The 13,532-nt window shown below is 39.7% G+C and overlaps 1 protein-coding gene across 5 annotated transcripts in view; it reads left to right on the top strand.

Annotated features, from left to right (window-relative positions):
* itsn1 (intersectin 1 (SH3 domain protein)) overlaps positions 1–13,532 on the top strand; it is a 53,551-nt gene that overhangs the window by 28,117 nt on the left and 11,902 nt on the right. For all 5 annotated transcript variants that reach the window (XM_028005981.1, XM_028005977.1, XM_028005980.1 and 2 more), the window contains 10 exons: positions 1,721–1,965; positions 2,052–2,226; positions 2,319–2,405; positions 3,416–3,603; positions 4,450–4,529; positions 4,609–4,781; positions 4,899–4,944; positions 5,180–5,301; positions 6,693–6,816; positions 7,266–7,460. In XM_028005981.1, coding sequence (XP_027861782.1) covers positions 1,721–1,965; positions 2,052–2,226; positions 2,319–2,405; positions 3,416–3,603; positions 4,450–4,529; positions 4,609–4,781; positions 4,899–4,944; positions 5,180–5,301; positions 6,693–6,816; positions 7,266–7,460 — 1,435 coding nt within the window. The remainder of the gene's footprint in view (positions 1–1,720; positions 1,966–2,051; positions 2,227–2,318; positions 2,406–3,415; positions 3,604–4,449; positions 4,530–4,608; positions 4,782–4,898; positions 4,945–5,179; positions 5,302–6,692; positions 6,817–7,265; positions 7,461–13,532) is intronic.

Here is a 13,532-nt window from a genome sequence, read left to right as displayed (position 1 = left end):
AAGAAAACGCTTGCTGCCATTGGTTCATCTCATGTCATCTAGATGTTTTTCCATTTACCAGTGGATGAATGTAATTGACTTTGCTTTTCACAAAGTCATCACAGATAAATGTCCAGCACCTGTGAAAAGTATTGAATGTTCAAGCTTTTGATTTCTTTGACAAATCAATCAAAATCAACTGAATTTGCCTTTTCTTTTTTCTTTTGACCAAAAAATTTACAACATTCTTTTGGTAATTCGGTCATTTTTTTTGTCACAAAAGCCACATTTTGTTAATCATAAATGATTTGTAAAACTAAGAAAGGGGGAAAAATATCCAAAGGGGTTAATACTTTTCATAGGAAGCCGAAATGCTACCAGACCTCTTGTATTTTCATAATCTGTGTGAGCATCCCTTAGACATAGACATCGTATCATGTAAAATTTACTTTTCTGAGCTTTACATCATGCTATGTTATTCTTTCATCAGAAGCAAACCTGGAGTGTTAGCTTTATTTTTCCATTCATGTTTGAGAAAAGCTGCGGTTTCCAAGCTTATGAGCTTCAATCTGACAGAGCAGCCCTTCCTCACAGCTCTCCCCCTCAGCTCCTTCAGACTAGCCAGCATCAATTTGCAAAAACCTGGTGGTACATTCAGAGATGTGGGATCACTTCTTAAACAGGTCATTAAATATGTTGACAATGCAAGTCTGGTTCGGTAAATGAAAATAATCTGCTTACTGGAATTCTGCTCTGAGAATCTGAACTTGAGATGTTTTATTATTTTTTCTCTTCAAATGTGAATCTGAGTTACAGCTAACCCGGAGTGCATGCAGGCCTAAATGTTATTAAGGGTGCATTCACACCAGCAACATTTAGTCTGGTTTAATCCAACTCTAGTTCTTCTGCTTTGAAAGTGTCTGGGGAGGCATGAATGTGTAATAGAACTCTGATGCTGACCAAAAAAGCAAACTTGTCCACCCTAAAATCCTCGGTCTCGGTTTGATTAAAGTGAACTCTGGTGCGGTTCAAATGCATATGAGAACGCCAAGGAGACCGGAAGCTGCTTTTAAGCAGGATACCTACTGTAGTGCAGGGCATTCTGGGTAAATAAAACCAAGAGTCAAATGCTAGAAAGAAAAATTGCTGAAACTGCAACTGCTAAAATCTAACACTACTCCATTTTTATTTCTAGTTTGTAACAAAGGAAGTTGCATTCATGTCTTCTTCTGAGGTTTTCCTTCGGCTTCCTTCAGAGGCTCTTGGTGCAGCGCCCCCACAGGTGGCACTCAATTAGTTTGGATTGTTTGACTCAGTGAAAGTGAACTGCATCAGCTGAAAATGCAACAAATGTTGCAGTTTTGGTTAATAATCCAGCCGAGTCCACTGGACTGTCAGGTGTGAAAACACTCTAAGAGTTTTGTCTAGAAACACAGCGTCCTCCTAATTATGCAAATACAAGAAATAGTTGCTGAGCAACTATTTTATTGTAATTTGGTCAAGAAAGTTGCTGAATATAATGAACACCTGGTGGAACATTAACCAGCAAACGGATTACTGCATCTCACTTTTTCTCATCCATTTTTCTAGTATTTAATAACTTTGCTCACTGTGACAGATGGTCTCACCAGCAAAGCTTTGTTTTTGTTGTTCATTGTCCCTTTGAAGAGTTGACAGTAGTATTTAGAGCTACCTCTGTTTCAGTAGACCTTTTTGTAATGTTGCCTCTGTGTTCTGATAGGTGGATGAGTCTCAAACTGGGGAGCCTGGGTGGCTGGGGGGTGAGCTCAGAGGCAGAACCGGTTGGTTCCCAGCTAATTATGCAGAGCGGATACCTGAAAGCGAAGCACCGGTCAGCTTGCGGCCTTCGTCTTCGACCACACCCCCGTCGACCCAGCAGCCAATGGCCACTCCCCCTTCAGCCACCGGACACACCTCCACCTCAACATCTTCTGCTAACAGCAACTGGGCTGACTTCAGCACCACGTAAGTCCGACTCACATTACCTCCCGGCTCCAAAATGTGTTGAGAGTTTTCCGCTGTAGCCTGATCGTCTGATTCCTTTGTGTCAGTTGGCCGTCCAGCACAGCGAGCCAGTCAGACAGTGAGGGATGGGACGCCTGGCCTACCTCCTCAGCCAATCAGAATCCCTCTCTCAGCGTTCCATCAGCACAGTTACGGCAACGCTCCGCCTTCACGCCTGCCACGATGACGACAGGCTCCTCACCTTCTCCTGTACTAGGACAGGTATGAAAAAAGGAGAAAATGAATCATTCGCTATGCAAAGACAGATAGCTGTAATATGCTGCAATCCTACCTTTTTTGTGTTTTCTTTTTAGGGGGAGAAGGTGGAGGGACTTCAGGCCCAGGCCTTGTATCCTTGGAGAGCCAAGAAGGACAACCACCTCAACTTCAACAAAAATGAGGTAGCAGTCCATCTAGTGGTCGCTGTTCAATCCCGTGTTTACAATAACTAGGTACCTGAAGGACAGAAAACTTTCTAAATTTCTTAAGTGCATCTTATTTGTGGATTACAATCTGATTTTATTCAGGAGAAAATATTAAAGTGCTATACATTTGTGACGTCCCGATCAATCGGCTACCAATCATAATCAACCGATTTCCGTGAAAACGTGTATGATCGGTGATCGCTGATAACTCTCTCTTATTGCCAATCACAAAAATTGATCACCTACATCTCGTACTTTGCAACCCTCAGAAGCCAGTGTGCAGCGTGTCTCCCCCTTTCCTTCACACGGCGCACAGCAGCAAATCCTAAGCAATGTCATGTGGAACTTTAGCGCTCTGAGAGTGATGGAGTGGAGTTTGCGTCTTGCGATGAAATAATATCTGCGGGGTGAAGCACATCAAAATGCATCAACACAATGAATCTAATATGACATTTAAAAATGCAAGCAACTGACAGACTATGGCTACATTGAGGCACACTACAGAAAAAAATTCACTTGGGTGGTCAGACAGCAGGTAAATCAACGCACGATTCTGATCCAGTTGAGCATGACGGTCAGAAAGCTAAGCAAATAACCAGAAAAATAATGTAAGTCATCGTATTAGATAACCAACAGTGGAAAACGCAGGGTTCTGATCTCACTGTTGAACCGCCGCTGCGCTACCGCGATGTCATATTTCACAGACGTAGCGCCGTTTCCACTCCACCAAATGTTCTCTCACATCGAACGTCTCCAAAATTTAGATTCAGACAGACGACAGAAAGATGCATTACAGTTAAAGGTGTCAGTTTATGGAACAACGTTGATAGCGATCTAAAGCAATCTAAACCTCTTTTATTTCTTTTATTTGTTACATGAAGTATTCATATTTATTGAGTGAATGAAATAAAAAATTAAATGTAATGAACTATGGACTCGTGTATGAAGTTGTTGGTCTAAAAGTGGTAACATTGTTTTTGATGCAGATCATAACAGTGCTGGAGCAGCAGGACATGTGGTGGCTAGGTGAGCTTCAGAACAGACAAAGAGGCTGGTTCCCCAAAAGTTATGTCAAGCTCATCTCGGCCAACATGACGATTCCCTCTGCTGCTGCTGCTGCTGCTGCTGCTGCTGCTGCTGCTGCTGCAGCTGCAGTCCGCAGCAAAAACACTAAGTAAGTTTAGAAGAGCCTGTCACACCACAGGCCTCTCAGAATGGCAACATATCGATGACAATGAAATAATGTTTGATCCAATTCAGTGATGTCCAAAAAAGGGGAATCTTTATCTTAAATTCATGTTGTACTCGGAGGTTATACTTGACTTTTTTTTTCCTTTTTTTTTTTTTTTGGTGTCAAAAAAGAAATCCCATCATAATCTGTTTTTACCACATTATGCCATCACACATGAAGAAAATTAATACAGGTTGCCCCAGGAACTTGGTATTAAAAAATCTAATTAAATGATACTTAAATCATGAACGACGTGCTGTGATCTGAACACAGTCTCACAACTTCCACATGGACCTGAATTGTGTGGCAATTTGTGCTTAATCAAACATCTCAAGGTTTTGATGTTTATCTGAACGCTGAGTCTGCATTCTGCTGCAACAATGGAGACTGGAATTACAATAGCCACTTCAGCTAGTGTTTTGAAATCGGGGAACATTTCTCCAAGTGAAGATTACTTTGCACTTCTGCACCAAGTGGTCAGGAGTGTGAATTGTAAGTGGTCAAAATGACAGAGGGCGTTCAGATTTTTTTGTCACAGTTTTAACAAAAAATTGTTAAAGACAGAAGATGTTTGGTGAACACCACCTTAACCAGACTGCATCCGGCCGCCTTTTGTTTTTGTCAGATCTGGAAGTGTTTGCCGAAATATGGAAAACTGTGATGGATCTTTGGAAATCAGCCTGTCAAGATGACAACATGCCATTCCTTATATAGAAATTATTTAACTTTTAAATATTTACACATAAATATTTTGAATCATTTCATTTTGTTTGCCCTCATGTCCCCTAGTGAAGCTGGAATATCGGAGAGTCCGCCCAATGGGAAACGACCCTCATCCTCTCCAGCAAAACCTTCCGAATCTGGAGAAGGTAACTCTATAAAGAACGTTTACTGTTTCCTGACTTTCTCTAGAGAGAGTGGTGACTTTTTCCTCCTGCTTTTCTCCAGAATATGTGGCCATGTACACCTATGAAAGCAATGAACAGGGGGACCTTAGTTTCCAGCAAGGAGACATCGTTGTGGTGACCAGGAAAGAAGGGGATTGGTGGACGGGCATGGTGGGGGGAAAGACTGGAGTCTTTCCTTCCAACTACGTCAAACCACGTGACTCAGTGTCAGAGGTTGAAACCTTTGTTTCGGATTATTTAGTCTGGGCTAAAATTATAATTTGGGAACATTTGCAGGATTTTATTTTATTTATTTATTATTTTTAATTGTCATACATTTCCCTTTTTCAGTCCCTGGGACCAGCAGGGAAGACGGGAAGTCTGGGGAAGAAACCAGGTGAGATTTTTCTGTTATTATTCATAACTGGACTCTTTGTTCTAATAAAACAGACTTGGCTTAGATTACTAAATCTAATCCAATCTATGTGTCCACCTTATTATAACTTGTTTCACATCTTTTAGTCATTTAAATTAGAGCGTTTGCAAAATGCTGATTTCTGCTTTTAGTCAAACTGTAATATTCTTAAAGGTAAAAAAAATCCCATCTTCTTCCCTCCTTTTCCCTCTTTTAGAGATCGCTCAGGTGATCGCTGCTTACACTGCAACGGGCGCAGAGCAGCTGACATTAGCACCGGGACAGCTCATCCTCATCAGGAAGAAGAATCCCGGGGGCTGGTGGGAGGGCGAGCTGCAGGTACACCAGCACTGTCCAACCTGGACAAATGACTATCAGGTTGTATTAACATGGATAACATGCTTATTAGAGCTGTAAACAGGATCCCCGCACATCCTTAACAGTCTCTATTTCATTTATCTAAAATTAAGGCCATAAAATATCTTAAATTCATTAAAATAAGGCCACATTACCTTTTGAGAAAAGGTAACTTTTTAGGCAGATATATACTTTAGGACATTTCTTGTAATTTTTAAAGAGCCATCATTTTATTTCAATTTTTTAGATTTAAAATAAAGATAAACATAAGCACATGGATAATTTTTTTACAAAGCACACAGTTTCCAGCCTAGTGAGAAGGAAAACAAATTCCTTGTGGAATTTCAATGCAAATATTGCAGGAAAAGAAATAAAAATGGTTAAAAACCTGCATTTGTTCTTATCTGTATTTACAAACATTGGCCAGTTCCTTATAATGTTTTGCCAAAATTACTACAAGATGTCCACACACTCTTAAAAAGTCTTATATTCATACATCTAGAAGTAAGGCCTTAAATGTATTAAATTCATTTTAAAAGAAATTGAAGTTGGTCTTGAATATCTTCATCACAGGTCTTAAATTGATGTATTTTAAATCAAGGCTTTGAAATGTCTTAAGCTAATTAAAATTAGTTAATTAAAATTAAGGCTATCTTAAATTAAAATTTAAGATAGCCTTAAATTTCTTATTCTCAGATCTTTAAATATATTTAATATTTAATCTCATATTCTATAGTTTTTTTTCTAGTAAATAAGTAAATAAGAAGGGTATATTAGCAGGAAACAGTTGCTCTGGTTTCTACAGTGGAAACAGAAGGAGAAGGAAAAACTAGCTAGCTAGCTAAAAATACGCAAACGAGGTAGCTAGCTTTTTAAAAAAAAAATTTAGCTTTTTTGCATCTATCATGGTTTAAGTGCAAATGTATTGGCAGGATGATGTTCATCTTCACCATTGAATTACTTCTGTTGCCAACCCATTCAATGCTACATTCATTCTGTTCAAAAAAGCTTGGCACTAGGGTGGTTAAGGCTGTTTCTTTTGCACATTTCTGATGTGATTCAGGTCTTAAATTTAATTCATAATGGTCTTAATAAGGCCTTAAGAAATTAATTAAATTTACTTTCAAATCAAATTCAGAGTTTTAAATTTGAAACCTACAAAAACCTTATGTAAAGGTACACAATAATCATAGTTTGATACCTTGGTTTTACAGTCACAGTTTGGTGTTCTTTGATCAAGACAAAATATTGTGGGTGAAAAACATTAAAGTGCAGTGGTTTGAGTGAGTTGCTCTAAAGGATGTTCAAAAGTAACAGCTCAGTGTTGGTGCTGAGCTGATATCTGCTGTCATTCTCTGTTTCTCATGACGAAGGCTCGGGGGAAAAAGCGGCAGATTGGTTGGTTCCCAGCCAATTATGTGAAGCTTCTGAGTCCCAGCACCAGCAAGACCACTCCCACAGAGCCCACCCCTCCTAAACTGGCTCCTGCCAGCACAGGTGTGCACATCACACATTTACATCTGTCTTTGTGGATCTCACTCCTCATAGGTGGTTGAGGCTACCTCTAACTAGCTGCTAATGTACCCTTTCTAGTTAGCTAGATTTCTTTATGTCTATCATGGTTAAGGAAAATTTATTGCCAATTTATTGTCATTTGTACATTTTTATCACAATACAGGTCTTAAATTTCATTAGTAATGGTATTGAAAATTCTTACATTTGAGTTGGTGAAACCTGAAAAAATTGTGGAAGGTACAAAGAACCACAGGTTTCTGACACCTGGGCTAGGGTAGAGGTCAATAAAAATAAATGTGAGTCTGGGCAGATAAAAGGAAAGAAATGCTTCAAGAAATGGATTAGTCTGTTTTTTAAGTCATTTTTGGTTTGAGATTTTGTGTCAAATTGAAAATGTTGATGTCTGGTCCGTCTTTTTGGTTTTTATGAAGCTCTGTGTCAGGTGATCGGCATGTATGACTATGTGGCCCAGAACGACGACGAGCTGGCTTTCCAAAAGGGCCAGGTGATCAACGTGCTCAACAAGGACGACTGTGATTGGTGGAAAGGAGAACTGAACGGGAGGGAGGGCCTATTTCCTAGCAACTATGTCAAACTGACGACAGACACAGATCCAAGCACGCAGTGTGAGTATGCGCACACATGACCCCACCTGTAGCGTGGATTCCACCGGAAGTGTGCGCTAAGATGAGCAGACTAACGTTCAGTCGAAATCTATTATGTGTAGCACAAACACAACTGACACACACACACACGCCCCCACGCACACACACACACCCAGAGCCAGGTGTGGAGATGCTGTCCCTCTCTGTCAGTCTTTTTGAACCCGGGCTGGTTTCACCTTTCACCTTCACACTTCTTGGGCCTCTTTGATAACCTCCCCATCATGCACCACCTCTGGGTGATGTCTGTGTGTGTTTGTATGCTGTGTATTTGCATGTAGATGTGTGTTAATTTGCATGCATCAGTGTATAAGCACCTCTTTTTTCCTCTCTGCATGGTTTCCTTCAGTATGATCCACCATAAATGTAAGAGTTTCTACAGCGCAGCAGAAACATCACAATACAGTAAAAAGAAAATAAAAAAAGCTAAACACGGGGACTGGCAAATGCAAATTTGCTGGCACCCTCTGTGGAATTTGTAGAAAAATAAATGAATCTTTTCTCATATTGAGTAATTCAGAGGACTTGACCTTTAATTCATTCAGTTGGCAGCAAAAAGAAAATCCCATATTGACAAGCATCACTTGTCAATATGGGACAATATGTTAGGCAATGGGTGAGATCCCTCACCATACCCAACAGTAGGCATGAGGTTTTACTACAGCTTCATACTTTGTTTCTCCCCAGACCCACCTGGATGGGTGTTAGTTGCTGAATAATCCAATCTTAGTGCTTTTGCACCCGAGTTGTTCAATGTGTTTAATACAAACTCTGGTTCGTTTTCCCACTTCAATGGTAGCTTTATTGTCCAAAATCACAAACTGATTTGTGGCATGTCTAATTATCCGACGACATATGCATTGAATTCATACATATACAAATTATGTAAATTGAAAACTACGGTCTTAATATATCTTAAAAACGTTAACAAATGTAAGTTAGCCTTAAATGTATTAGTCAGAGGTCTTAAATTTTGTTGTGGCAGAACTGTTTAATCTCGTATATAATTTTTTTATTTCATTTTTTTTGGTGGCAGGACTTTTCTGTCATGCAACAGATTCAGTCACATGCAAACATCTTTTGTTTTATTCTCTGACATGAGGCGGTTCAGGCTACCGCTAACTAGCTGCTAATTTATGCTTGATAGCTAGCTAGCTACCATTTTTTGTCTATCATGGGTAAGTGCAAAGGTATTGCCAGTTGCTGAAAGAAGTTTATTTTCGAAGCCTCTCCTCCTGTCGGTCCCCCACACTTCATATAAAGGTGCTCCACCCTCTTCAATAACACCCCTATAACGACACTGCATTATAATAGCATAAACAGCATTCCTGTTTCTTGGTAGCATAAACAGATTAGAAAGCGATGAAGATGCTTCTTTTTCGTAAAGCATAAAGCTCCATGCAACTTAGAAGATGTATTTTCAAATTTGTTCAGTTCCTGTTCAGATAATTTGGAAAGAAATAGTACTGACAAACTGATATGACAAAATTTTCTGCATTTTATACACACTCTGAACACATCATCTTCTTGCTGTATTTATATTTGGTTCTCCCACCCGCACACTCATCTGACTCAACATTTTCACCTGGTTTGTAGTGACAGGTTTTGGTTTGTTAGGAGTTTTCTCTGTTTGAAAAGAAACTGAACCACCAGAACAAAGTTACAAGTTAACATCGTCCACTGACTTGGACCACTCTAAGCAGTATATAGTACATATATTTTAAACATGTTTTAGAAGACAGTATCTCACCCAAAATTAATGAATGTATTTGTAATTTTTTTTCTGGGGTTTTTCTATCTGGGGGTGCCAACAAATATATTAGTGTACTGTCACAATCTGATGAGATGAATTCGTCTAATCTGATTTGTTGGTGCACCAATAAATCAGAACCAAAGTTTCTTAGCGTCGGGAGGTCAGCAATCTGCCAGTATATTTGAAACAGATCTTATCTACCTCTGAAAAGGTCAGAAAATCAGCTTGTCTGCTTTTGCTCTGCTGTAAGAGAGAACCGCCCACCAGGTCACGTCTGGACTTGTGCAGTTAACAATAATCACCCCACTGTTTCTAACTTAGCGACTTTTTACATGATTCCAAACAGTTTGTGCGAATAAACTGAAAAGTGCGGTGGGCAAAATAGATCTGTTGTGAATTATTATTTTAGTAATTGAGTAATATATTCATTATTCTGACAATTTAATTGAGTACCGTAATTGAATTTAAAAAATTGCTGAAAAAAAGTATTGATAAGTTTTGCCATAACAGTAGTATTGATATTGGATATCAATAATGGCCCAAATTTTTATATTTGTGCATCCTTAACAATTACTTTTCTGTATTTTAGAAAATGAACCTGTAATAACAACAGTTTAATGATACAAAAATCTGAAATCATACTGGATTTAATAGTAAAGCATCTGTCTCACAGACACTTATAAAAAATGTATATACTCCAGTTTTTAGTTTATGTATTCGACTTCACTCAAATTAGTATATGAACACTCACTTTGCCCAGACATTTATGGCGCGACTGGATTTGGCTCCTACGTCACACTCAGAAACATCTACCAGCTACGTACCGTCACTGAGCGAATGTGTGCAAACACATTTATTGAGACCGGGATGGTAGGAAATTTATTTTCTGGTTCGCCCATAAAGCTACACTTACGCTAGGCATCAGCTACAGCACAGCCGCCTGCTGTGTTCAGTTTTTTTGCGCCACTTGTAAAAATAAAAAAGCTGTCGTATTCCATGATGCCAGTCATTTTAAGGATTCAATAAAATCTCCCCAGATACCCCGAATCAAACTTGAAAATTGGACGCATTGCTACTAGCACTTTGCATTCATCAACAATTTATTGGCGGAAGTGAGAACATTTCGCAAGTTAAATAATCACTCGGCTGGAGTAAGGTGCGCTAAATAGTAAAAAATAATTTAACAAAGCTTCAAGCCAAATAATTTTCCTCAAGGAACTTTAATCAAACTATTCAAATCATTTGAGGAATTGTTATTGCCCTAGTGCAAAAAGTATTCAGCCCCCTTTTCTCTAAGTAGAACCAAAGGCCTTCAGAAGTTCCCTGATGACTGCTAATGACTGAATAGAGTCCACCGGAGTGTAATCTATTCTCAGTACAAACTCAGCTGCTCTGCAAAGAGAAAATCACTTATTGAATTTTGCAGACAAGAATGAAACCATAAATTGTGTGTGAGCTGTGTGTTGCTGTCGCTTTAGATGCTCTGGTCTTGTCCCATGTCTCGGCGCACCTCCACACTCTCTCTGTCTTGCTGCACGCTCCACCCACCTAGCACCCAACCAGACGTTGTTCTTGTTGTTGTTTCTTGTTGTTGTTTGGTTTTTTTGTTTGTTTAGTTGGGTTTTTTTTGTTGATGTTGTTGTTGTCGTCCTCTCTCTAGGATCATATCATTACCCAGAACCCCCCTCTCCTCAAAGCCCTCAAAGAGACCCACTAGGCCACGCCCACTAGGCCACTCTACCAATGGGACAGCAACGAGAGGTCACATGACCCGGACATGACGCCTCTCCACCTGTAGAAGCCAGAGACAGGCAGACACACAGACAGACTGTAACGTTAAAAAACGAACACGCCCTGAACTCTTTGTCTATGCATGGTTCTGACCGGACTTGGCCAAACTCTCCAAACGGCACGCTTCGCCAGGAAGGGAGATCAGTAGTCAGCACTCCTCCTGCTCCTCCTCTTCCTTTCTTGCTTTTCATCTCTTTCTGGTTCATCTGGCTAGAGGTTTCGATTGGGAATGAAGGGAGAAGAGGAGGGGAACTTGTTGAGCTCCTCCCCTTTTTAAGATTGGACTAATGAACATGTCTTTACTGGATCACAGTGACTGTATACACACACGCATGCTCACACACACACACACAGAGCCTTGTGGCAGCAGGGTGGATAGTGGATAGTGGTGTCATTTTGTGGCTTTATGGGAGATTTAGTCATTAGTCATTCACTCAGCTCATTCCCATCTCTTTTTTTTCTTTGTTTGTTTTGTTTTGACCCTGCTTCCATCGCTTTAGTCACATGTCAGTCAAAGGTTCTGGCTCCCCTCCCTCACTAACCCTCCCCTCCCTACCCCTCCCACAGCTTCACAGAAAGACCCACTATCTGCTGGAGGACAAGTCTCAGAGTTAAACTGTCTCCTCTCCTCAATGCCAAAGATTCCCTTCCTCTTCTCTTGCCTCTTTCTTCCTCCCCCTCCCCACCCTGCTCTAAGGGAGAAGAGAAGTACTGATGGCAGCAGACGGTTAAAGGGATAGTTGAGAATTCCAGTTCTATTAAAACACTATAGACGGGTAATAACTTACCTCCAATAGATCAGTTTTCTCTCAGTCTTTGTTTAGTATGAATTATGTAGTTGGTCCTGGAGGCTGAAAACAGGTTCATTTTATGAGCCTTTATATGTTGTTTGCATTGAGTATTTATTTACACACAAACCGATTATACAAGAAACTGAGACCGCAAGAGCATGCTTGGAGCATGCTCTGAAAATGGAAAACATTCCGTGCTTAATGTAAAAGTAATTCATCTTAAAAATCAATAAAATCATGTTTATTTAAACGTGTTGCACGTATGTCCGCAGGTTACGGTTTGTGTTTCCACGGGAAGATCATTGGTGGCGCACTCCCTCCTACCTTCTTTTTTTGTGTGTAAATAATCACTTGGCTTTGTGTGAGCAACCATCCAAATCAAAAATGACTGGCATAAAAGCTCATAAAATAAATCACTTGGGTCTTAACCCATCTCGGTCTAGCTGTAGGCTTCCAAAATCAACTAATCTGATTTTATACTAAATTAAGACGAGTTATTTATTGCAAATAAAAGATAAAATTCTTGCCTATCTTAGAAATTGCTGAACTATCCCCTTAAATCTTACGCTGCAGTGCTGCTTGCCTTCTGGCGGGAAAGGGGACGAGCGACCGGAGTGGAGCTGAAGTTCCTCTGCAACCAAATTACACAAAACAACCTGATACACAGAACACAGCCACACACAACTCACAGCAGATATGTTTTAATGTGTAGAACTTTACCATTCTGACTGTGTATTAACTTCAAATGATCCATTAATGTTTGATGTTTTGTTTACATTATTATTGTTTTGTCTGTTGCTATGTCGATGGGAGACATTCACGCAATAATGAGCTAGACCAAGATAAGGAGACCGTGATGACATGCAGGTGGATTTGATATTAGGGGTGCAGTGGTTGTGCAGCGGCTGCTTTCAGATGTCCAAATCATTCCAATGAAAGAAGTCATCTGACTTTTTAAGATTCTTACCCAAGTTATTGCGTTTGCACATAGGAATCCGTCTTATTTCTAGGGTTTTGTTTGTTGGAGGGGTAAACCTCTTGCCCTGGTTAAACCAAGTAGCACATCTGACTTAATATTAATATTAACACACACACACATAGTGTCACAGTTATATTTATCCTGTTTTTCACTTTTGTTTTTCACTTGGTGAAAAAGGTGTTAACCCCATTTTCTTAAAAAAAAAAAGCCAAAATGCTTTGTACTATTGTTCCTTACCGAGCAGGTGCTGTTTTATGCTTGGTAAAACACTTTTTTTTTCAACTTTGAGCTCCTTTTGCATTGTATGCAAACATGATTTAGCCATGCACAATCATTTCACCCCTCTGAGATTTTAAAGAAACGGGATTGTTTTACTAAAACATCAATGTTACACAAGCCTGAAAAAAAAAAAAAACTTTTCTCCAGTAGAGATGCACCGATCAGAGATTTGTGGTCAATTTCCTATATCTGACTTTCTACTTATTGTAGACTTTTCCGATTCCTCTTTAAGAGCTATATTAATCTAGCTTTGCTGACATGGGCGATCAGTACTTGTATTACAAGTGGCAAATGCAACGTCATGCTATGTGAAGGAGACCAGTAGTTGTAAAACAGCGTTTTACTTTCTTACTAGCATGTGAGCAACCACACATGCTAGTAAGAATGTTGGAATTAACTCTAAAATTTCCTGAGAAATCTAGTATCTTGCATGAACCATATGT

The sequence above is a fragment of the Xiphophorus couchianus genome, chromosome 22 (genome assembly GCF_001444195.1).
Source record: "Xiphophorus couchianus chromosome 22, X_couchianus-1.0, whole genome shotgun sequence".
NCBI lineage: Eukaryota > Metazoa > Chordata > Actinopteri > Cyprinodontiformes > Poeciliidae > Xiphophorus > Xiphophorus couchianus.
This window is presented reverse-complemented; position numbering and strand designations above follow the sequence as displayed.